The sequence below is a fragment of the Cavia porcellus genome, unplaced genomic scaffold (assembly GCF_034190915.1).
Source record: "Cavia porcellus strain 051 isolate PalLab524CR breed Dunkin Hartley unplaced genomic scaffold, mCavPor4.1 scaffold_23, whole genome shotgun sequence".
Classification (NCBI taxonomy): Eukaryota; Metazoa; Chordata; class Mammalia; order Rodentia; family Caviidae; genus Cavia; species Cavia porcellus.
The window spans coordinates 28,552,432-28,578,243 of NW_026947506.1; the positions used below are offsets into that span (position 1 = coordinate 28,552,432).

The 25,812-nt window shown below is 46.2% G+C and overlaps 2 protein-coding genes and 1 long non-coding RNA gene across 5 annotated transcripts in view; 1 reads left to right on the forward strand and 2 right to left on the reverse strand.

The window, feature by feature from the left end:
• Matcap2 (microtubule associated tyrosine carboxypeptidase 2) overlaps nt 1–9,422 on the forward strand; it is a 29,639-nt gene extending 20,217 nt beyond the window's left edge. The window contains exons 5-7 of the mRNA XM_003470077.5: nt 185–490; nt 3,506–3,603; nt 6,921–9,422. Coding sequence (XP_003470125.1) covers nt 185–490; nt 3,506–3,603; nt 6,921–7,079 — 563 coding nt within the window. The 3' untranslated portion in view covers nt 7,080–9,422. The remainder of the gene's footprint in view (nt 1–184; nt 491–3,505; nt 3,604–6,920) is intronic.
• Nucleotides 485–16,109, reverse strand: LOC134472467 (uncharacterized). The gene is made up of 3 exons (XR_010042285.1): nt 15,650–16,109; nt 1,579–11,268; nt 485–1,345 (listed from the first exon to the last, which is right to left on the reverse strand). It is a non-coding gene; the product is annotated as an uncharacterized LOC134472467 (long non-coding RNA).
• Nucleotides 16,110–21,192: 5,083 nt separating this feature from the next.
• Nucleotides 21,193–25,812, reverse strand: part of Eepd1 (endonuclease/exonuclease/phosphatase family domain containing 1) — a 101,548-nt gene continuing 96,928 nt past the window's right edge. For all 3 annotated transcript variants that reach the window (XM_063233965.1, XM_063233966.1, XM_003470076.5), the window contains 2 exons: nt 24,874–25,068; nt 21,193–23,670 (listed from right to left, as the gene is read on the reverse strand). In XM_063233965.1, the coding sequence (XP_063090035.1) occupies nt 23,471–23,670; nt 24,874–25,068 (395 nt within the window). In that variant the 3' untranslated portion in view covers nt 21,193–23,470. The remainder of the gene's footprint in view (nt 23,671–24,873; nt 25,069–25,812) is intronic.

The following is a 25,812-nucleotide window of genomic DNA, read 5'->3' on the forward strand; positions in this document are numbered from 1 at the left end:
AGAGAGAGTGAAGAGGAAGGGGCCAGGACCCCATTATCCTCTGAGAGGGCTCAGCCCAGGAGCCTAGCGACCTCTCTAGGCCTCCCCTTAGTTCCCTCCACCTCCCAAGCGTACCGAGCTGGGGACCAAACCCTTCTGCCTGGGCGTGGAGCAGTTTCACCCGCGTCCCCCCTCTCCTCTGCAGGCACACATTACTTCCGAGGGATCAACAACCTGCAGCAGCCGTGGAACAGTTGGACTGGCCGCCGAAAACACGAGCTGAAGCCCAACAACCCCACCGAGGAGGGGCTGGCGAGCATCCACAGCGTGCTGTTCAGGAAGGACCCCTTCCTGTGGAGGGCCGCCCTCCTCTACTACACCGTGTACCAGGCCAGCCACATGTCATTCAGCGAGCTCTTTAGAGACATTGGCAGATTCGTCAAGGACCCCAATACCCGATGGGATTACTGCGTGCGAGCCAAGAGGGGCTGGACCGACACCTCCCAGCCAGGTGGGCGCCCCTGACCTGGGTTCCCTAGTCCGGGCTGGTTAGCGTGGGGTGCAGGTCACAGTCTAATTATGAAATCTGAGGACTCACTCATCTGTGACAAAGGAAACCTTTGTTTTCCAAACCACTCTTTCTCAGCATTGTTGTACAGCTCATTTTGAAAATTTATAGTCTAATAATGTTCATATACTCCTTTATCAAGATTCACCAGTTTTTAATTTTGCCATTTTTACTTTCTCTCCAGCTTTTAAAAAACAGATTTCCTGACATGTAATTCACATGCCACGCAGTTCACCCCTTTATCACCCCGTTAGCAGTCTGCCTTCCTCCCCCCCCCCACCTCTGAGCAACCACCTTGAGCGGTTCTCACGGTTAGTCTCTGTAGATGCACTTGTTTTGGTAATAGAAAGTATAAAATTTTTGTCAGTAGCCTAAAGATGTCAGACAGCCCACAGAATTTTTTGTTTTCCTTTATTTTGAACAAGATACACAAAAGTCTATGACAATTGTTATAGTTACTTCTAGACATAATACCTGACACAGCTCTAAGGAGGAAAGGTTTATAGAAGTTTGTAGAAGTTTGAGCTCATACTCAGCTGGCTGCAAGGCAGATGCCATGGCGGAGGAGGCTGCTCTTGAGAGGCAGGAGGCAGAGAGTGATCGGCAGGCCCTCCAGACTGTGCCCCGTCTTACTTTCTCATTGTTAGGACCAAGTGCCGGACACCCACAAGTTAAAGGAGAGAGGTTTATATTGGCTCAGTCTGAAGAGGTTTCAGTCCACCGTTGGCTGGTTCCAAGGCAAGGCAGCATGGCAGAGGAGGAACAGTCCATGGCGTGACAGGCAGGAAGCAGAGAGAGCTCAAGGGAAAAGGAGGGATACGCATCACTCCTCCAGGCCACACCCACAGTACCTGCTTCCCCACCAGGCTTCACCTCCCAACATCACACCTGGCCAAAAAACCACCAGTATCCACACAGCCATGATCCAATCACCTCCCGGTGTCCCCACCTAGGAGCACGTGAGGCTCTGGGAGGGCATTTAGAGAAGCCACAAGAGCCCCAGTGACCCACTGCCTCCAACCAGGCCTCACCTCCCGGTGTGCCATTCAGGTGTACACTGTTCAGTGGGCTAATCCACGGGGGGACCTCTTGGATCAAACCATAATTCCAGTATAAAACTGTTTTTGAAAAGAAAAGGATAAAAATTAGGAACTGTTTAAAAGCCATCTTAGAGCTTGGAAGCACTCAGGCAATGGTGGTTTTGTCAAAAGCAGGGATCTGGCAAGACTGGAATCAGGTGGTCGGTCATCTGTCCCCTGGTTTCAGGTGTGCACAGCTGCCTCCAGGGTGGGCTCCTGATAAAGTGTTGTTTCCTGTCTGCTTTTTAGATCTTCTGCATTACTGGAGACTGAATCTAGGGCCTTCCCACTGAGCTGTATCCCCACCCCCTTTTGAAACAAGTATTCATTAAGATACTAAATTACCCAGACTGGGCTTGAACTTGAGCTCCTCTTGCCTCAGCCTCCTGGAGTGCTGGGATTACAGGTGTGTGCCACCATGCCTAGCTCACTCTGTTTCAGTGCCCAGGGTTGCCGGTTACCCCATGAAAGCAGGTGCCTTTTTTTTTTTTTTTATTGGTACCAGGGATCAAACTCAGGACCGTGCGCTTGCAAGGCAGGTGCTTATGCCACTGAGCTAAATCCCCAGCCCCAAGCAGGTGCCTTTTAGACTAGTCTGTTGCTTCATACACATCTTTTTTAGCTTTTTATTGTGGAAAATTTCTTTTTTTTTTTAAGAGTAAGAGAATTCATTAGGGAATAGAGGTAAGGGGGAATAGGAATAGCTCCTGAATAGGTTGCTGTATTTTGGAAATTTTTAAATGTACGTAAAAACAAGTAATATGCTGAGCCTGATCTTAGTACTCTTTGCTGTCACTAAGCGGTTCACCTAGTCTTCCAAGATCCTGCTTTCCTACAGTATCATAAGAACAGTTTCAGCACCGTGACCAAGGACATTGTAGTGTGTATCTCTTGCCGACATTTCTCACAACGCCCATGTTAGTCGCTTTACCTAACAGAATGATAACTGCCTCCATGTAGGACTGTGTGGTACAACTTCAGTCCACTTAGTAAATGCAAGCAAATAATTTTAAAGACTGAATTTATGTCAAGATGAGAAAAATGGGGGCTGGAGATTTAGCTCAGCGGCATAAGTGCCTGCCTTGAAAGCAGGCAGGCAGTCGTGAGTTCGATCCCCGGTACCGATAAAAAATGAAAAAGACAAAAAAAAAAAAAAACAGATGGAGAAAAATGGTTTTCATCATCTTTTTTTTAATAGTCTCAGATTTCTTGAGCTTTTCCTACTTTTCATGAATTCATATTTTTTCTATTCCTAACCCTACATAGTCTTTAAAATCCAGTTCTAAATCTTACTTTCACAGAGGAGCACAGTCTGGAAATAACCTAGATTTGTTTCTAAACTATAGCTTCTTTTTTTGAGGGCAGAGGTCTGTTATTAAAAACAACAACAAAAAGGTAGAAAAATACAAAAGGAAAACTTCCTAAACTCTGTCTGCACCTGGGCCTTTGTTGAGACCTTAACTGCTCCAAAACTCCCTTCCCGGCTGCCTGGTGCCGTCTCCCACCCCGGGAGCCCAGGTTAGACCGGTCAGTATGGGCGCAGGATCATGAAAGCCACAGATTTTAAACTGCCAGGTTAAGAAGGAGCGTGGGGAAGGGAAACTACAAGTCTGTATGGTGTTCTGGCTTTCCCAAGACTTCACAGTTTTTTTGTTACTATAAACAAACATTGGCAAACTGGATTTTTTCCTGGAAGTGTGGAGAACGGAACCCAGAGCCCTATGCATGCTAGGCAAGGGCTTCACCACTAGCTGCACCCTAGCCCCCATCAGAGTAATTATTCTGCAGGTGTGTCCCTACAGTAAAAGGAACTGGATCAGCATCTAGATTCTTAGTAATTTTTTAAATATCAGAAAGTAAACCTTTGTGCTTCTTTCAGGGTGTTTCAGTAAAGACCAAGTCTACCTGGATGGCATCCTTCAAATCCTCCGATACCGAGAGTCCATAGACTTTCATCTCCTGACGGCGCTGGGGAAGGTGAGGAAGCCCATGGCGCGGTCGCCACTCACCAGGCAGCTGCCCTGGGAGCTGAGACTCAAGTCACACGCTCCCGTTATCGCTGGAACAAGATCATTTACGTGATAACGGAAGACAAATACATGGTTCTGTCAAAGATTTCTTGGTGGTGAATAACAGAGAAAGTAGACAATTTGGGACTATGCATAGTTTTATTTTTATATCTGCTTTTTCTAAGCAGCATGTCCTTCTAAAAGCATTTTAAAACTATAACATTTCCCACTTAGTGCCTCCAAGCTGGAGGATATCCTCAGACATGACCATACAATTTCCTTTTGGTACTGGGAATAGAAATCAGGACCTTGCGCTTGCCAAAGACCAATTTTTAAAAGAAATTTTTCATTTGTTCAGTCATTTTTCTTGAATTTGTGGCAATTTTCTTGCCTCAGCCTTCCAAATGTTGGAATTACAGGTGTGAGCCACCACGCCTGGCCTAATCTAACATTCAAAATATAATCACTTTAATTTCTCCAGAATAGTCTTTGCATCACTTGTGATTCTAGATCCAATCAAAATGTATTGCCTTTGGTTATACTTCATCTCTTTTAATCTACAGCAGTCCTCTGCACGTTCTTTTTTTATGACATTTTTAAGAGTTCAGGACAGTTTCCTTCAAAATTCCGATAGTCTAGATTATCATATTGTTTTCTTGTGATGTGATTCAGGTGACAGCTCTTTGCCCCAGGGGGTGTATATTTCCTGTTGTGACACATAGAAAGCCCCAAGGCATTTTGCACCATTGCTGGGGAAGCTTTGCTAGATCCTTGGGTAAATTAGTGACACCAAATCTCCAGGCCTCTCTTGCCCTTGTGCTGGTGAGCTGTCCGTGGGTGAGTCCTACACATGGGCCAGGGAAGCAGCGGTCTTTGAGCACCCACAGGGGACCGGCGCCCAGTCAGGTTCTGCACTGCAGGTAACAAAGGAGAGAGCTGGTTTCCTTGTTTCTTCTCTCACGTCCCCCTTTCCTGCAGTACTATCATGGGCTCACTCCTTTCCATTCAACTCTTTCGTGGCTGCACCAATTTTATAAAAATACGTGTCCATGATTTCTGACATAGTAAAATGTCCTGGGTTCAGGTTCACATCTCCTGTGCAAACCTGAGATTAGCTATTTCCTCGGTGAAGCCTTGGTGGCCTTGGTGGGTGATGGTGTTTGGGAAGCAGGACCTGAGTGCCGCGTGCGTACGAGGGCAGGCAGCGTAGCTCATCACCTGACACAGCAGGGAGAGCAGCTGTGCAGGTCAGCAGAGCAATGCGGTGATGAGGAAAAGGTGGCAGTACTGCGAGAGATTACTAAGTGCGGCACAGAGACAGGAAGTGAGCTCCTGCTGTTGGCAAACTGGCACTGATCCGGTCACTTTCCTTCAACTATAAAAATGATGTGGTGGACCACAGCAGAGGCTAGCTGTGCCTGTCCCGTCTCTCCTCACAGACAGGGTGGGTTAGGGTGACCAAGCCACGCCAGTGTCCGCCAACCTGCTTTCATTACGATTATGGGTGTAAATAGTAATTGCGTGATTTTAATAATAATAAAAACACAACAAGGTGGACATGAGAGAAGAAACACAGGGGCTTTACTACTAAACCTAACAGAAAGATATGGTTGTGCACATTCCCTAGAAACAAGACCAGGTCTTACAGTAATTTTTGGTCCAAAAGACACAAGAGAGCTTTGATTCAGAGATGTCTCATCTTTCTCATGAACAGCATCCTGTTTTTATTGATTTATTCGTGTGTGAAAACCTGTACTTACTCAAATGCAGTCATGTCACGGTCTTCTGGAACACTACCACAACTCCAAACCCTAATTCCAGCCTGAATCTCTTGTGGCTCCATTTCCCAGCCTCTCAGGTCCAGCAATCACGCTCTCCTTCCCTGAGTGCTTCCTGGTCGTGTAACCTGTAGTGACAAGGACAAGCAGTGCACTGGCAACCCAGCAGTCAGAGATTCTATCTCATGAATTCGTCACCCGAGTCAGGACGTCCCGCAGGCCGGGCTTCACAAAGTTTCCAATAGGTGAAGTGTTAACTGAAGACTTGTGAGACAGAAGTGGCAGCAAAAATGATGACAGTTACGATCGATGGTCCACACAAAAGCAGGGACAAACTGCAGGCACCAAGACTTGTTTACTTCACAGGAGTACATTAAGTATGCCCATGACAGACGTACTGAAGTAGGAGGACTTACAGGAGACACAGCCATGTCCACTTGCGATCAAATGTACAGGCTGTCAGTGCACTGTCTCTGCACTGCAATCACTCAGGAGTAAGTCTCAGATTTCTCTGTTTGCCTAGGTGTTGACCTGTTGGACAAGGCATCGTCTGGGGTGTTCACAAACACTTAATTACAATTTGCATTATTTAAGCATTAGTGTGAATATTCCTATTTAGTCATATATATTAATACTATTTTATAATTCAGTATACCCCATGTGTTGTAGCGGATCTCCTAAATGCACCTGGATGGTGAGCTTAACTGGGACTTATTTTCAGGACAGTAGGGTCATATGAACATGATTTCTTCTTCAACTGACCCTGGGAGAACGTTGGTCAGGAGACAGAAGCATTGAGAAGCAACCACTTTTGGTTTCTCTTCAGACTGTATAAATCTTTTGCCTTTTACTGCAATCAACCATGTTTTGATGAAACAGATAAAAGATGAAAAAGATAATTTATAGAACTGAAAAGCTTTACTACTAAACCTAACACAAATAACTGTGAAAAATAAGAATACAATTACGAATCATTGTTTCTCAAGTTAAACAGAAACAGGAATAATGGTGCTAGTTTAACAGTCTATTATCTTTCTTTGATTTAGTGGAAGTTTCATTTGCATTCAAAGTCACACACACACATGGTTAGTTGCCTACTTTTTAAACACTGATTTATGCCAAGGTTGAGAGTTAAATCAAACAGTGACCTGCAGTAGTCTTTTAATATGGTCATGGCACCAGGAGGCAAATGAGTTCTTATTTAACATAATAAAGAAAAAAGCAAGCCACGGAGCTGTGGTGTTTGCAGCTCCTGAAGTAATGTGAGGCTGGGCTTGGTGGCACACACCTGTAATCCCAGCACTAAAGGCAGAGCAGGAGGATGGCCCTGAGTGGGAGGCCACCAAGTGAGTTCAAGGCCAGCCTGAGCTACATAGTGCGGCACTATCTCAAAAAACAGAAACAAACAGTAATTGAAAATAGTCCGTATGCTGCTACCTTTTAGAACCCAGGGCAGAAATCCACCCTAAATATAAATCATAGGTTTTAAACTGTCCCCCTTTTCCAGGTCTCTTTCGAAGACGTGGATCGCCTGAAAGGCCTGGCGGTCACCGAGAACATGCGGGTCCCGCACTTCCTGCAGGACCACGAGCGCTACATGGAGCACCTGGAGAAGATCATGGAGGTGAACGAGCTCACCGACGGAGAGCTGCGGGCCCTCATCTAGGCGCCCAGACCAGCCCGGCCCGCGGAAGTCACCAGCCAGGTGCGGCAGTGCCAGTAGATCACGAGAAGAGAGACTTTGGACTTGGGTTTTCTGAGAATGGTCCTCAGTGTTCAGCTGAATGTTTAGGCTCAATGCAGACAGACTGTTTCCCTAAAATGTTTCGGTGGGCTGCGGAGGGAGTTGTTCCTGCTTGCGTCCCAATCTCGGTGGAGCCCAAAGCGCCTGCTAAGTGTTTCCGGAGACTCCTGGTTGCATCACGCAGTGACCTACTGGGCGCTGAGGCTGCTCAGTGGAGCCAGCAAAGCCAGCCCTGCCCTGCACATGCCTGCGGAACTGTGCGCTCTCCTTGAAAACCCAGGCTTGCGTGCTCCACAAAGACAGCTACAGCTCAGATTTCTTACGTCTTTTATAAGTCAAGTAATGTTAAAGAGGGAAAGCAATTTGAAAAGTTATCCTTAAATCCTTTTATACATTATTATTTTTCCTTCTCAGCTTCTAGAAACTAAACTGGAAAATTGTGCATTTTGCCACCAATCTATATCCCCAGCCTCTGAAAATTGTCCCTTTTTGCCCAGTTCTCTCTTAACTAAACTCTTTTTACTTATTGAAACCTATTATACCCCTTTAAAACAAAGTTTCGTGGTTCTTTCCTCTGCATTATTGATAGAAATGTAAGTGTATGTTCTGCACAAATCAAAATGGTTGGAGGAGGGGACAGATAACCTTACCTAGAACCTAGGGCAAACTTGACCACGCACTAAAAAATAAAATCTCTAGGTTCTATTTCCCTACCTGGTCATCGGGACTTGTGACACCAACTTGCTGTACTTGACCCCAAGCTTTGACTTCATCCACCAGTGACAGCAGAGTGTGAATTCAACAGTCAGAGGTGTGTTTGCTGCGCGTCTCCCACCGTCAGCCTGCACACTTTGTAACTGGTTCAGTATATACTTGGCTGTGTATCCTGGCAATCAAATAGTTCTTTGCACAACTTGCTCTAATGATCTGAAAGGACGCTGCAGTGGCACCCATTCAGCATCGCCACTGAAATCTCTCCCCAGAGCTCCAAGAGCTTGTCTGTACCTCGTTCAGGCTAAACCACGGTGCTTACCCTGGTAGCTTCCCACTGCAAAGGTGGGTCCCTTTCGTGCTAGAAATGACTGTAGGAAATCTTGTGCAAGCTGGGGGGTGTGAGCTTTTTAGCCTTAAAGGAGGATGCTGCACACCCAGGACAGACCCTGGCTGGTGTCCACCAAGTCCTCCGGAGTGTAGAAAGCACCACCTTGTGCCAGCCTCACTGCCTGGCCAGCATTTCCACGTCCCGGGGGCAGTAGGGGTCATAGCACCTGCTGGTCACCTCGGGCGGGTATCCTTATGGCAGTCCTATTCTTTCAGCTTGGTTTAGTATTTTCTTACTTTGTCTTAAAACTCATCAAAGGTGACTGTGAAAACCGTGTGTTTTTAAGTATAGACAGAAATAGCAATACTGTACCTGTGTCCTGTGACTTACACCCAGATATTTGTAAATCCAACATAACGCAGGCAATAACACGGCAATAGTTTAAACTATTACATAGTGTAAATTAAAGAAAAATCACAGGAGCCTTAATTTCCTACTGGGATCGTTTGCAGTGGTTCTAGCCCCTGAATTTTGAAGTGGGTAGACACTGTCTTTGTCAGAACTGGAAAAAGAACTGCTTTCTTGCCTTATTGCTTTGGTATAAGGTTACAAAAATATGAGGATTCCATAGACAAAAAAAGACCTTAAATCACATTGCTTGTTATTAAGATATTTTACAAGTTAGCAGTGGGCCAAAAGTAGCTTCAGATTAGCAGAAATACTTCGAGTGCTTTCAGCTTTAAAAAATGAGCTTGAAGATCAAATTAATGTTTATTCTCTTTCCTGAAATAGAAAATATTTTGTTCCCCAAAATAAAAGTTTCAGTCAACACATAAAATTTTATTGACTGTACTTAAAGATCAAACTGATTTTAACGCTAATAGTTACCTGCTACACGATATGGATAATTAGGATTTCTTCAGTTTTTTTCATACAATTCTAACATATAATTGGATCAAATAAACATTTTGATACACTGTTGCTTTAATACTAGATGGATTTAAGGTAAAATTGTTCGGAAACCTGAATCCATAGTCATTTCTTTATATTGTCACTTTTGTAAGACTACTTGAAATTTCTACTGTGCATCTCTGGGTATTTTGTGTTGAGTTATAATAAAAAGAGGTAGCACTGAGGTTCCCAGGTAAAGTATGTGGACACAGACCGTGTGCATGTAAACTTCTGTTCTCTGAAAGCCAAATTATATTTTTATGGTGACCCTGCTTGTGTTTCACTGTGTGGTGATTACTGACAGGCATCAGTGAGTTCTGGGTCCCGTGGCCTCTCGAGGAGCACTGCCCTTGCAGCCCCCCCCCCCATTAGTCTGGTGTACGCCCAGGAGTGTGCGGGGGAAGAAGAGGAGGGAGGATGGCAGTGAGCTTTTGTTGCACAAACCTCTGTGCAGGACCTGCAGAGGGGCAGCAGGTGTGCTGAGGGCCAGAGGTCTCTGCAGAAAGAAGACAGCAGGGGACAGAGTCAAAGGGATGTGTGCTGCAGCCCCGGGTCCTGCCCTGTCTGAATCAGCCAGAGGCTGTTGCAGAATGGAGACTGCTCGCAGGTTTGCTGCTGCTCTTTGCAAGGCTTATGCTTGGAGCCTGTTTAGTCCAGGGAAGGGCAGGCCACGAAGGCAGCTGCCGGAGGCCTCAGAAGCCAGGTGGGGCTGGGCTGCAGCTCTGGTGAGCAGTGGCCTCTCAAGGCAAGGCCTTGGGTTCCATCCCCAGCACCAAAGGGCAAAAAGCTGGGGTATGCAAAGGAACCAACACAAGTCTGTTGGGACAGGAGAGGATGGGTGCCCTCACCGCCAGGCTGGTAAGAGGTCTTTGAACTCAGAAAGCCTGTCAGCTGCCGAGGGGTCTCACTCACCTGTGTTCACTGTCACTCTGCTTCCAAAGGAATTACTGCCTTGAAACTGGTGCCACAAGGTGGGAGACTGGAGCAGGAGCTCCAGGAATTAGTGGAGTTTTACTGGACAGTGGTTCCAAGGCATTGTCAAAGCTCTGTAGAACACCACCATGGGGATGAGATAAAGCAAAATAACCCTGTGTTCACGTAGACGAGTGATGCGGACCCTTTTAGAGCATGCAGTGATAACAGCTGGCTGCAGCACGCGTGCCACAGGTTCACCACCAGTGATGTATACCGAGGTTCCTTGTTTGGGCTGCTGTGTGTCAGTGGTTAGATACTAACAAGCAGAGAACAGCTGAGAACTGTGCGTTCTGGAGGCTGGAGTAGCATCCTTAGTGAATTTCTGGATGTCTCCACCAGAGGGACCCCTAGCTCTGTTCTGGCCCTGTCTTCCTGCTCTGGAAGTTTATCTTTGGCTGGACACTGCAAGTGTTGGCTCTCACTGGCTGAGCCCAGCACCTAAATCCTAACCTGTATTTTGGATTTCAAGCGAGAAAGATTGCATGTAGCAGGAGAGGTTTGTATAGCACTCTGCAGAAGGAGTTACTGAAATTTCCTGCCCACCTACTCCAAGATCCAGTTCTCCCTCGGTCCACTCTTTAACACTCGCTCTGACAAGTTTGTCATAAAATTCCGTGACATACTGGCTTGCAGTGGTGCATGCTGGTAACCTTACCTGTGCAAGAGACTGAAACAAAGTCAAAAGCTCAAGCTCAGCCTTGGTACTACTTGGTGCATGGGACCTTGTCTCAAAATTTTGAAAAAGTGGGCAAGGTATTGTGGGGGTGGTAAAGGCCTTGTAGAGCGGCTCTTCAGTAATACACAGGTGTGTGCATCGGAAGCAATGTATTGGGTACCAGCAGTTTGGAATTCAGATTCTGCTTACCAATCGTTACCTGAGACACTTCTCAGGAAAACAAGGTTTGCCTTTTTAGAGAAATGAGACAGGAGGAAGAGATCATGTGAAAAGTTACCAGATCCTGTGGCCAAAAATGTTTCTGTCCTCGGCAAATTCCAGTGTTGCACATGCTGAGGTCCCTGTGTCTGGGTTGTGGGCACTGCGGAGGAACACACAACTGCTGTCCTGCGGACCCCAGGCAGAGCCCAATGGCAGCCTCCCGCTGTCCAGAATCACTGGGTAACAGCACTCCAGGCTGGGGTCACCTGTGGGTGAAATGCTGAGGGTTGAAGGGGATCAGCACCCCTGTCCAGGGAACCATTTCCTGTAACTGGGCTCGACAGCAAACCTCCGAGAAGCCCAGGAGGTTGCCACATCTTCCCACAACAGCCTCAGGAGCCGAACTCCTCTCTGGCCACCCCTGAGATGCCCCAGGGCAAGTGTGAACAGATCCGACATCTATCAGGTGACTGCCTCTTCAGATAAATGGATGATAAACAGCTTTCAGCAACCCTGTTGTAAACTGAGACACCACTGAACATTTGTCAAAACCTAGAGGATGCCCTGCACAGAGGAACCTTGCTGTAAACCACAGACATGAGCTAATAATAATGTATGAGCAGCTATGACAAATGAACCACAGTAAGTTGACATTACTGCCAGGGTGGTGGGGATGGGGGCAGACAGCAGACTCTGGCCTCTGTGCCTAACTCTCCTGTAAAGCTAAAAGTGCTCTTAAAAACAAAGTTTATTAATTAACAGCAACAAAATACAGATATCAGTACCAAAAGTAAAGCCAAGCGGGCCAGCTAGAAAAAGATCACCTGCCCACGCACGTCATCACCTGCCCACGCACGTCCCAGTGGCCAGCACAGGTCACAAGCACAATGCCCAAGGGCCGTGGCCACTGCCTGGCTCCCAGCCTGTTGTAGTCAGGGGTTGTGAGGAGAGCAATTCGAATCAGAACCCAGAATTTATATTATTATTTTATGATGGTCACTCAGAGTTTAACACAAGAAAGTGCAGGAAATCTGTCTACAACACGAAAGGCACAGAATATTCAGCCATGGGCCTGGATCCCACAGCAATGTCCTGCATGAGTCCAGATGAAAACCTAGAGCCCATGACAATGCCTCCCATGAGTCCAATTGGAGGTCTAGAGCCCACAACGAGGACTCATGCCAGTCTCTTTTACAGATCTGCACTGGAAGGCCAAAGGTCAGTGGTGGAAGCTGGAAAGTCTATGCCAGCGGGGTGAAGGAGCTGTGCTGGTAGGTTGAGGATTTTACACTGGAGGCAAGAAGTCACTCAAAATAATCAGGGCTGCCCTGAAAGTTAACCACAGCCACCCTCAGCCACACGGAGGTCCTGAGCTCCTCCAACAATAAGAACAGTCAAGTACATGCCAGAAAGCCAGCACAACAAGTTTCTCCTGGAGATTTCACAGCACATGTCTTCCCCTCTGGAGCTAGGAGCCTGTGCTCCACGTAAGGACCACAGCTCCCCCAAAGTTAACCACAGCCACTCTCACTAACAAGGTCCCGAGCTCCTCTGATGACAAATGATCGAACTCACACTGGGGAAAGCTAGTCATGATGACTTCTCCAGGAGAATCAACAGCTCAAAACAGCAATATTTAGAAGCACCCACAACACCTCGCTCTTTTTCTCCACGTTTCTATTTATGCTGGCAACTTTCCTCAGGTGGAACATCTATGCTCAGCACCATTCTGATTTAATTCAGCTGGTGTTAAGTTGACCACCAGTTTTTAATCCATAACACAGCCACTGCCGCAAACCTCTCCAAAGGTCATGGATTTCCTCCCCTCCCCACCGCAGTAGGAAGCCTTTTCTGTCCAGGGCTTCGGTGCAAAAAGACATCCCTTAAAACAATTTGGGGCACCTGGCTGAACAATCCAGGTGAGGCTGTTTCTTCCAGGGGAGGCACCAAGAACACATGCTCTGTGGGGCGGTGTCCTTATGGCTCCAGGGATTCTGGATGCAGACTGTGGCTTTCCCCCAAGGAGGGACAGGAGCTGCCCACCTCCCATTGGTAGGAGACCTGCCCCATCCCCAGAAGGACAGAAGGGGCAGCTGCTCCCCAAGAGCCTCAGAGTGCTCCTCCCTGTGTCTAAGATGAGTGACATTCTCACCAGGACCCTATCACAGTCCTAGAAATTTTTTAAAAGGGTATCTTCACTATGGTGCACTGTAACCTTGTCCTCTGCTTTGCTCAAAAATCATGAGAAAAATTTCTACTACCTTTCAGCCTTTTGAAACTTGGTTTTGTGGCTGGAACATGTCTTTCACTGAACCACTGCGGGGCATAGAGATTTCTAGCTGCATCCATGATAGTTTACTAGGGACCAGAATTACCTTTCCACCTTAAACCTCTTAGAAAATAAACAAAAGAGGGCAGTATTCACTAATTGGAAAACAGTAACTACAACACAAGACAAATAAAGAAGATCGTAAAATGATGACATGAATCATGCTGGAATTTCCAGGTCACACTATAAAAGGAGAAACCTACATAAGAGTCCTTGTTGGTCATTCAGGACACAGTGTTTGAGAAGCGAAGGCAGTTAGAATTCCGGGGCACAGCACTGTGCTGGAGAAAGGCAATCACACAGGACATGTGGTGGGGTGGGGGACAGATGACAGATCTCCCGGCATGTGCAGAGGGTCACCCCGATGTACAGAGAGGCTTTCAGTATTCATTCCAAAGCTCTAGATTCCTTTTACCCCACCTAGTTCATCAGAGATCCCTTGGGCCAGAAGTATCCACAGAAATTGGAAATTTAAAGTTAAAGGTTAAAGAGGGAGCATTTACCCACAATTTCCACCAACCGAATCTTATTTTCCAATTCCAAACTATTCCATCACCAATGGTTCAAAATTATTTCTGACAGTAAGACATAAGCAAAGTGGTTTCTCCTTTCTTTTGATGAATAGCCAGAACTGTGTCACAAGTTCTAGCTTGTTATAGTTACAAGTGGCTCAGGGCAAAAAAGAATTGATACATGTAACTAACTGCTAGTAACAAAATCTGCAAAGTCTTAAATTTATTACTGTAGCATCTCAAAGCCCTACCAAAACCTCTGTTACAAGCACTGGAATGGCATTCTTCAAAACTTCGTCTAGCTTTGGTAACTTGACTAGGAATCTGAGTACTAAATTGACAAAAAGATCAACTGGATGATACCTATGGAATCTTGTGTTGTTACTCCAGTAATTATTACTTTATAGAAAATAATGTACGCAACGAGGTTATTAATACAATGATGTTTAGATGAGTGAAAATTTATATGGGTGAAAAACACCCATAGATCTTCACTTGTGTGGGTTATGAATTCTAAAATAATTAAAAGCACATCTAACTTCAAGTAGCAATTACATATATTAATTGTGCTTAGGTATTATAGTTTTTTTTAGTAATCTATGCAAGTGAAAGAAAAATAGTAGCTGCCAATATTGGATCCTTCCAACTAAGCAATAAATGTTAAGATCTAAAAATTGTTACTAACAACTGATTATATTTTTCATCAAACCCTCTTTCCCCTCATATTCATTTCTATTAATTGATAATATTGTTATCTAATCTTTCCTTTGCTATTCAGCCACTAGCTGTTGTGAACTGTATCAATTAAGTATTTCTCAAATATGTCTTTTTTTTTACTAGTGGTCTAATATGGGGATTTATCACACACGCAACACATGATAAAAAGTTTCCTTCTCCCAGTTCCCAGTATCTCCTACTATATGTCTAAAATACTTTCCCTAAAACACAAATCTAATACTGTAACTTGCCTATGGCAAGTCTTCAACTATTTTTTATTATAGCTAAAACAATTTCCAACTGCATTATCCAACTGTACTATCACACGGTTCGCACTCCAATATCAATAGAGCTGACATTATTCACAGTAAGTTCATATCATTATCTTCCTAAAATGCTAAATAGTTTCCTGCTTCAGTCAGCTAAATCCTATTCATCCTTTAAAGTTGTATAAAATTACTAAATCCTTCAGGTTTAACAAATTATTCCTGTGTGTAAAGGCACGTACCTGAGCACCCCCATGTGACTTGCAGTCCACCTCTAATGACTGTCCCAGGGCCGAGGGGCTGGGAGGGCTGGAAGGGTCCAGGAGGGGTGGGTAGGGGGCTGAGAGGGGTGGAGGGTTTGGGGGGCTGGGTGAGTTGGAGGGGAGGGGCCAGCAAGGGTCCAAGAAGGCATGAGGGGGTAGGACTTGGAAAGACAGGAGGGAAGGAAATATGGACAGGGAGAAAGGGGAAAGAGAGGGGCAAGCAGGGGGAAGGAGGGAGGGAGGGAGAGGGGGAGGACAGAAGGGGATGGAAGGGGGGAGGGGAGGGAGAGGGAGACAGAGCAGGGAGGGGGAGCGAGGGGAGGGAAGGGGAGGGAAAGGCAGCCGAAGGTACGAGGGCAGAGGGCTGGGCACCAGAGGCCAGTCACGAGGGGCCAGGCTGTGTTGCAGAAGTGGGGAGGTGCCCAGACAGATCACGTAAGTCAGAGAAGGGGCAGCAATACGGTCAAACAGGACTGGCTGGGGTGTGAGAGTGGTGGGTTCTCAGTCTCCAACCCGCCCAACCAACGACCATCTCCCAGCCTGACAGCCAAGCTTCCTACCTGTGGAATGGGAACTCCAGTCTTCACCTTCCTCTGGTTCTGGAGGGCGGCAGTGTGAGGCAGTCACGTGACTCCCTATGCTTATGCACTAAATACAGGGGTCACCTGGGGCAGAGGCTGGGCCTTGAAGAGGGTGGGGCGTGCTTCCAGGGAGGGAGCTGCCAGAGAAGGGCGTGGCCAGGTTCCCCTGACCTAACCAGCCATATCCTCCAGGGCCCCGTCCTGTCCACCAGACTGACCCCAATTCTTAGGGCACCATCAGTGGGCACATCAGTCAGTCACAGGTCTCAGGCTCCCTGCCCTCCAGACTGGGAGGAAGGTGGAGACTCAAGCATTGCTGCTCAGTAGGTAAGGAGCAACCTCTCTCCCTTGGCCTTGGTTCTGAGCTGGTTCCTGAGGTTGGAGCCTGAGGACACTCTCACACCCCCTGCCAACCCTCTTTATCTTGGTGCTGCTCCCCTCCCCCTCCTCCTGTGACCCAGCCTACCCCTCCCCCTTCTCATGTGACTTTCTATCTTCCTCTGCCTGTTTGCCTTCTTTATCCCCATCCCTGTCCTCCACCTTCCTGACCTTCCTGTTTGACCCTTCCCTCCCTTCCCCTCATCTTAACCCTTATCCTCTTTCTCCTGATGCCTCCTAGGACCTGCCTGGACCGTGTCCTTCCAACACCCCCAGCCCTCACCCCTAGTGACCCACATCAGTGACAGCCTGGGAAGGCAAGGTGGAGTCACCCAGGTACATGGATTTTGTGTCCACAGCTTTCAGAGCGTAGCAGAGCACAGTGTGGTGTTCTAGTTCAGGGTGAGGACTGTTTGCTGCCTTGGTCCCCACCCTCAGTCAGTCCCTGGGTTAGCTCATTTCTGAAGACCCCTTGCATTTGTCTGTCTGGGCCACTATCTTCTAGGACTTCAGCTCTCTGCAGCCCTCTCCCGAACTCAGGGGTGAGGGGCTGGGGATGTGGTTCAGTGGTAGCTCTTGCCTCGTGTACACAAGGCCCTGGGTTCTATCCCCAGCACAAAATAAGGGGGGAAAAAGTACAGTGTTAGGGTTTAGGATTATGGTTGGAAGGAAACGGTTTAGGGTTTGTGTTAAGACTTGGGTCAGTGGTGGCGAACCTTTTAGAGATGAGTCCTAGACTATAACCCAAAACCTACATGTTTTTCACAAAATTCCAGCCGTGCAATGAAATCTGAATTACTGAGGTTACAGAGAAAACAACTCATACATCAGCGTATGTTGTCTTAAAAGAAAAACAGCACATGGACCATAGATTCATAACCATTGGGTTAGACTTCAAGGCTTGAGGTTTAGAGAGAAGGCTTGGAGTAAACCCAAACATAGGGTAGGATGAAGGGGTGGTAGTGGGAGTAAAGTTAGGGGCTTGGAGGTGCATGTTAGGGTTAGGGGGTTAGAGTTAGTGAGATGTAGTGAGAATCAGAGGCGCAGGGTTAACATGGGGTTAGATGGTTAAGGTTTGTAGGGATTAGGATTGCTGTTAAGGTTTAGCATTAGTTCTTGCTCTGGTTATTATATCATGTAGGGCTGTAATTTTTAATGCTGGGGATTGTGCTGTTGCTTGACATATGGTTTGGACTAAGATTTACGGTCTTAAGTTTAATTACTTGCATTTAGGTCATGGTTAATACTGCATCAATAACTTGATGGGATTCCCAAAGAATAATACAATTCTCAGGTCCATTTCACTTTCAACAACTACTTTGCCTATGAGAAATATTCTTTTACCACTCATATCCACTTTTCTGTTTCAACTCATTCTGGGACTGTCTCTCATTACTGTGAGGTTGACAAGTGTAAAACACATGGACTTTTGCTTGAGCAACTATTTTCAGTTCCTTGGGCTATCTACCCAGGAACAATTAGTAAATTACCTGTCTACTCAACTTCTTGAGAAAATGCAAAACTGTTTTCTACAGAGGCTGCAACACATATAATGGCTTCACTTTCTCATCCTTACCTTGAATTATTTTGATGCAAGTTTCTATAATAGTGAAGAGGAGCCTCACTTACTTGTAATTTGTATTAACTTATCATGTGAGACATTAAATGTTTGGACCTCCAATGCAAGAGACAAAAGGAGAGAAAACAGAGAAAGAAGAAAAATAGGCCTTCATTGTGGGCATGGGAGGATTGCAGAACAGATGCAAGCACCCTCTAAGGGGAATAAAGAGAAACTGTGGGCTTTTATTCAGAATTGATAGGGTAGAGTTAAAGAGGCAGGTGGAGTGACGTATTGACAGCTGATTAGGGGACCATTTGTGCATGCTTGAAAAACAGGAGGTTCAACTTTCAGGTTATGCAAGAAGAACACTGAAGTCAGTGCTGAAGGGAGGTGCCGTCCAGCGCCATGTTGACTCGCAACGGGAAAACCCATCAGTCCCAGCTTTTGGTTGTTAAGGGATGATGTCTCTCTCTCTCTAGCTACTTCCTGCTGAACAGGGGTGTTGTAGTAGGGGCTATGATGTGACAAGGAATGACAAGTAGCTCCCACATAGAGGCTGGTCCCAGGGGGAGGTTCTCTAGTGGTGAAAGCTTGTATTCTGGAATGGATAAATCTTGAGGCTAGTTTAAAAACACAGGGCGGGGGTTTGGGGATTTAGCTCAGTGGCATAAGCGCCTGCCTTGCAAGCATGCAGTCGTGAGTTCAATCCCTGGTACTGATAAAAAGAAAAAAGACAAAAAAAAAAAAAAAAAAAAAAAAAAAAAAAAGCAAAAAAACACAGAGTGCTACAAGCAGGAATAAACAATTGTGATCAGAGACCTATGATAGGTACTACTATAGGTACCTATGAATCAAGGGAGGGCCATCAGGAGGAACATTGGGTAGTATTATACCCCTTGAGTTTTTTTTTCTATGTTTGCTGCCAACTCTTGAAGCTTATGAATTTGGCCCTTGACTATACCTGACTGGTTTACAAAAAAGCAACATTCTTCCCCAAACATAGCACAGGTACCATCTTTCTCTGCAGTCAGTGTATCAAGGGAGTGATGGTTTTGGAGAACAGCTGCTTCTTTTTTTTTTTTTTTTTTTTTACCAGTACCAGGGATCGAACTCACGACCACGTGCTTGCAAGGCAGGTGCTTATGCCACTGATCTAAATCCTCAGCCCCAGAAAAGCTGCTTCTAAAGAGGTAATATGGTCTTAAAGTGAGTCTATAGTTCTTGATACTTAATAGAGGTTTTTAAATCATAAGACAACTGAGTATAAAGAAAGCACCCATCCCAATTCCCCCCGCTCCTAAACCAATAGCTGAGAAGACACCAATCCCTGTGAGGACTGGAGCTGCAGCCCTGGATGACCTATCGTATATTGTGTGAGAGTTAATCTGTAGTCTTTGTATGACTGGATTTTGTTTGTAGTGTCACTTGTGGGGCCACTGCTGGCAGTGTGCAGGAGTCCTGCAGGCAGAAGAGAGACAGGTGAATACTCCAGGCCCACAAAGAACTGTCTGTACGGTGGGCACATAAGGCTGGTTATTTTTGTTATCTTTGTACATGGGTGCATGGCTCAAGAAACCACACTACAGGGGTACCAGTTTGTTCTGAGTGAGGGTTATAGGAGAGATTTTTTTGGGCCATAATTGTCGTGGTGCTAAAGCTAGAGGCCCACCAATTTGTGCTTGTGCCTATGTTTGAAGGACTAATATCTCCCAGGTGACTGGATATGCCATTCATTATGGAGGCAGGCAAAGCCAGCAGTTGGGTTGGACTCCTAGAGGAAAAATTGTAAGAGCTTGTATGTGTAGCAAGCCGTGAACATACTTGTTGCTTGATATTTGGCAATTAACCAACTGCCAAATACCAGTTTCCAACTGATGCTACATTTGGTAACAAAGCCCAAGTTGACCAGCACAGGCACTGTATGCAGGAACAAAACAGAAATTCCAAATGAAATGTTGTGATTTCAAGACAGAATTGTATAGTACAATCTTTGGATTTCAGAAAGATACAACACTGGTCTTGAGTGGAGCAGGATTGAAGGGAAGGGAGGGAAGTGGGGAAAAAAGCAGGAGCAAGATTTATCATGGTCATGGTGGTACATGCCTGTAATTCCAGCACTTAGGAGGCTGAGGCAGAGCACCATGATTTTGAGGCCAGCCTGGATACATAGTGAGTTCAAGGCCAGCCTGAACTACATGGCAGGACTCTGTCTCAAACAAACAAACAAGATATATCATGTACAGGTACAAACTCCCTATGATGAATATTATCATTATGTATATCTAAAATGTACCAATAAAATAAAAGTTCAAATATATATATATATATATATATTCTTTCATCTAGTTATGGGAACTCTGACAACCTCCCCTGTGCCTTAGTTTCCTAAACTGGAAAATGGTGATAATATTTAACTAATGTATCTAATGAGGATTAAGTAAGCTAACGCTGCTGAAGTCCTTAGAAATATATCTGGCATACAATAAGAGAAGAATAAACTTTAAATTTAACATTTAAAAAATTGGCCTCATCTATGGCAAAGCAAAGCAAACTGGTGTTGCTGATGTCAACACTGCACCATGATGGAAACTGACAAGGAAACTTCAACAGAGCAGAAGCCCGAGATGGCAACTTTCTACAACAAAACCAAAGGCAGAGGAGATGCTGAAGCGTTACGAGCAGCTATGACGTCACTGGAAACACAAAGTGTTGACCAATGATTGCATTTTACTCAATCCTAACCATGTGTGGCAGAGTTTGATAGTTAACAAAGAGAATAACAGGTGCAAAATATCACTTAGAAATGTTCTTAATGACTGGGAATGGAACTTACAAGAGATCATTTATAGCAGAGGAAAAACAAAATGTTTCTGTCCAGGGAACTATGCAAAAAAAAAAAAAAATTGTGGAACACACTGGTGAGCTGACAGGTGAACAGCCAGATGCAGCATCACAAAAACCTACTATGATAACAGGAAAACCAAAGATCATACCAATGTGTCTTACAGGAAAGGATAGGAAAACAGAGCATATGTGTCATCAGTGTAAGCACCACTTGTGCATGGAACATGCAGTTGGCATGAAGGAAGCCTTGGGTATGAGTTAGGCAAAGATTTTTTTCTGTGGTGGACGTTTGTATTTGCATTGTAGTTCACATAGGTTTTATTTCTGATGTTATCTTTTAGGTTTTATAAGAAAGCACACAGGTGATGTAAAAATGTTGCTAATGTAAGCACTCATTACATAATTGATGTTTTGTTTTACTGATATCTTATTCTTCTGAGTGCACATTGTACAAAGCTCCTGACAACAAAGGAAGACGAGAGGTAATAAGAATGGCCTGCCACATAGGAAAGGCAAGCTAAGCACATGTGCTGTCGGTGTAAGCAAGACGAGTGCGTGGAGCATGCAGTTGTCATATGTGAAGACTCCCTGGGGCGATAATTGAAGCAAAGGTTATTTTAGTTGTAGAGGTCTATCGATATTTTTATTGTAGTTCAGAATTTGTTAAATTTTAGATTTTGTAAGTAAGCACACAGCTAATGTGAAAATTTTGATGTTTATTCAAAACATGCAATTCACATAAAGAATTTAATAGTTTATTTTATTGATAGTTTATGTTCCTATCAGCCACACATTGCATAATACAGTAAGAACCTGATAAAACAGCAAGACCAGCAAGATTTCAAGAGTGTCCTTCAAAAAGGTCAGGAAACTAAAATACATGTGCTATCAGTGTAAGCAATACATACGCATGGAACATGCTGTTAGCATGTGTGCAGACTGCCTGAAGTGTGATAATTGAAGTAAATATTATTTTTTTGCAGAGTTCTATTGGTATTTTCATTGTAGTTCATATAGGGATTTATTTCTGTTATTTTTTAGACTTTGTACACCAAAAAACAGTCAATGTTGAAAATTTTGGTATTTTTATAAACAATAAATATTAAAAATTCAGTACTTTATTTTCTTGATTTTTTTCCTGTTAAGTACTCACTGTTTAATATAAAACTCATAAAATCAAAATCAATATTTCAGCAATAGAAATATTCTAAAGGATAAACATGGGTGTTATACACCCATGATAATGTGCTTTTATGACAAAATTGGTGTTACGTTCCTTAATATTGGACATAAAGTTGATACATGAGTGTGGGATTGGAGTCTGGTATCACCTATTCCATTGCTGGGACACAGTGCCCAACACCCACAACATGGAGGAGAGGCTTACTTTGGCTTACGGTTCAGGAGGTTCCGTCCAGTTGCCCAGCTCCAAGGCAGGAACATCGTGGCGGAAGGGTGCGCGGCACAGGAAAGCTTTTTACCTCATGGCAGCCAGGAAGCAGAGCAGGGAAGCAGCACCAGAGGGGAAAGGACTGGGGACCAGGCACAGACCCCCAAGGTCACGGCTCCATGTCCCACCCAAATACACCCACGATTGTGTTCCACTAATCTCCCTAGTGGGTCCCACGCTAATCACACTGACCCTCTACCCTGACCGCCAGAGTCCCCATCCATTTCCTTACTGGCTGGGTGACCTTCAGAAGGTGTAAAGTCAGCATTAGCATCCTGGTTTCACGGGGGCAGTGTCATGAAGAGCCAACTCCAGCCCCACAGAAGTACCCTCCTGTCTTGAACACTCAGGTTGAGCTTCCTGCGTACTGAGTGAGCACCCAGCCATCCTTCACTGTTTGCAAAGGAAAGGCTCCAGGGGTCCTCCCTCAGGGACACAAATATCCATTCATGATCATGTCCCTTATATTAAATGGTGTAACACTTCCCTGGAAAGTACTTACAGCCTACTTTATTATTATTTGAGACAGGGCCTCATGTTGCCCAGGCTGGTCTGGAACTCCTGGACTGAAGTAATCCTCCTGCCTCAGCCTCCTGAGTAGCTGGGACTATGGGCATCTACCACCAAGCCCAGTATCCCATAAATTTAAATCATCTTTAGATGGCTTATGATGGCTAATGCAGCAAAAATGCTATGAAAATAGTGGTGATACTGTATGATTTAGGGGATGACAAGGGAACAAAAGCCTGTGGGTTTAGCATTTATGTAATTTAAAAAATGTTTTCGATCTGAGGTTGGCTGAGTCTGTGGATGTGGAAGCCAACTGCGAATTCCTGTGGATCTGGATGGCTGTGCATCACTCAGAACAGCAGAGGGAGCCTCTGGGCTTGGAATTTGATGGCAAGCAAAAAAAAAAAAAAAAAAAAAAAAAAAGCATTGTCCTGGGCACAGAATTCCTGTTCTCCAGGAAGAGCCCAGAAGTGTGGCTGCACGGTCTATCTAGCAAGGCAGCCAGGGCTGAGCGGGTGGCAGGTGGCTCTGCAGGGCTGCAGACAGGACATGAGGGGCAGCAGGAGGAAGGACCTGGGCACCCTCGCGTGGCTTGTGGCGAGGGTCTCACACTGATCGCAGCCAGGCAGGTTCATCTGTTTATTTTTTCAAAACAAAACTAAAAATCACCACTCAAAATCCTTGAGAAGAGTGCTAATCACAGTTAAAAGCGTTCTGCCGTTTGCAGCTGTAACAATGCTGCATACTGGTGGGCCAGAAATGCCGGGAGCTGGTGGCCTGGAGGCCATCTCTTCTCCTCTCTCCTCACTACTCGGCTTCTGTCAGTCTGTCATGCCATGCCACCAGCCCGGTGACGGATGGCCAGGCTCTTTCTGCTGAGCTTGATGTGTCACACTGTCCGGGCTCCTAAGATGACTCACATGGCCGCTCTGGAGAGGTCTTCAAGCACAGCCATCCCCCAGCGGGCTGTGCAGACATCCCAGGAGGAGGTGAGAAGGGCTCTTCGCTCCCTGCTGTGCCCTCCCGGGTCACAGGGGAAGAAACCACTTGGCTGTCATCATCGCTCCTGCTTGATGTTGGCTTCGCTGCGCTCCAGGGTGACCCCACCGCTGTCCCGAGGCCCGTCCTTCTTGCCCCAGTCCTTCTCTGTGTAAAACTCGGCCAGCACAGGGCAGTGCTCGGAAGCCACTCCACCCCAGGACCAATTATCTGGGATCCATGGGCTCGTGAGTCCTTCTCTGACCACGGCCCAGTGACCTGGAGGGGAGGGGGACACCCGGAAGTCAGGGCAGGAACATCGGGGTTGCACGCTGTGCTGCACACCCACACACACACACACACACACACAGGAGCTTAGGCAACATAACTTCCCACACAAACAAGGGTTCGCCCGTTAGGCATGGAAGATGTCCAGAGGCCAGGTCTCCTGCTCATCCCCACACAGCGACCAGCCAACATCCTTCACGAACTGCTACTAGTTTGACCAGCAAAGTAAGTGAGCCAGGTGTGGTGGTGCCCATTTATAACCCCAGCACTCTGGGTGGCTGGGGTGGGAAGGTCACAAAGTCCAGCCCAACCTGGGAAACAATGAGGCCCTGTATCAAAATTTAAAAAATAAAAGGGCTAGGGATATGAAGGCCCTGGGTTCAAAGCCTACTACTGCAAAAACAAAACCAGGAAGTACTTCACAGGGGGTCAGATGCTTCAGGAGGATGGCCCCAGCCAGGGTCTTACTTTGTAAAACAAAAGACACCAAGGTAGAAATGGAGATGGTGAATTCTTTCTACAGAAAATGTTGAGAAATTTAGGCTTAGGAGAAAGGAAAAGCACTTTTAAAAAGGTAAAGACTTAGAAACACATAAAGCAGGAGGACTATCTGATGGCAATTAAATGACAATTTCAGAAGTAATGACAAGCTGTTACTGGCACTGCTGGGTCCTTGGACCTGAGGGCCATGAAGGGCAGAGTAAGATCCGCAGGGTGTGGATGGCGGTTTGGGCTGGGGACAGAAAGTTCTCTCCCTCCCACCCTCCTCCTCTCAGTCTGTCTTGGCCTCTGGGGTGCTGGGTCCCTGCTCTGAGGACGTCCCTGCCAAGTCCAGCAGGAAACCAGAGGCCAGAGGAAGGGGCTAAGGATGGCAGCCTGGCTGCTGCATGTGAATGTGGCACTGCTCTTTCTATTTTTCCATTTCTTTCTGAAGTTTAGTACAGATCCGCTGGGACTTTGTAACACACTCTTCTCCTCTTTCATCAAAGACCCTACCTTGGGCTGGGACTACAACGCTTGTCTAGCATGTGCGAGGCCTTGGATTCCAACCCCAGTGCCACGGCGTCCCTGATGAAGGGTCAGTGACCACAACTTGTAAATACCCACGAAAGAGGTAACCTCCGTCAGACAGGACTCCAGCCCTGACCCTACTTCAGGATGGGAGGAAGTGGGGGTGAATTTTGCCTTCCTTACCTGTGAACACCTTCTTTAGGCTTTTGCTGATCCAGATGTTGTCCAGGGATTTGGAGCCTTGGGGGTTTCTGGTGCTGATGTTGGTGAAGGTGTGCGCGGGGACGAGGTGGTGGAATTTCTCTTTCCTCAGGATGTCGTAGTCACTGCTATCTGGCCCTTGGCCAAAATCTCCTAATATGATGACATCTTTTTCTCCTAGAAGTCAAAGGAAGAAAATGAGGAATTGAAGAGCAAGTGGAAGCAAAACCTTGGTGCAAAACCAGGGAAGGGGAGTCCCTGATTTCACTCCTCAGGCTGAGGGTGGCAGCTCGGTGTCATCAGATGTCTCCAGGTTTCCTGGGCTGCCCCCTATTCCCCCAGTCTTCAAGGGCTGGGCTGGTGCAATACAGAAGCCACCAGTGTTCAAGTTCATGGGACCAAAGGCACAGTGCGGCTCAGGTGGGAGGGGCCTGGCACGCTGTAGGGGTTGAGGGAGGTGCCACCTCACTCCTGAAAGGGGTTCCACTGCAGAGGCGCCCCTGGTGTGTACCCTCAGCATCCCCCACAGCTCTCAGGGGCTCTGTGTGTGGCCAGCCTAGGAAGCCACCTCCAGCACTGCAGTGGACACACACAGAGATGTAAGGGTAGGGCCTCCCGCTGTGTCTCTCCACCTCAAAACAACAGGCCACCATGCTGACCCACTCAAGCCTCTTCCTATATGTTCAGTAGTAACATTTTATAGGCTTCTTCCTCTGTCCTCCTCCTCCTTCTTGCTTTTCTGAGACAATCTTGTCACTTTGTAGCACAGGCTGGCCCTGAACTCACAATCCTCCTGCCTCAGCCTCCCAAGTGCTGGGATGACAGGTATGTGCCACCATGCCCAACCCAATTTTGTCCCTTTATCACCAGATTTTTCTTTTTCTTTGGTACCAGGAATGGAACTCGTGACCTTGCACTTGC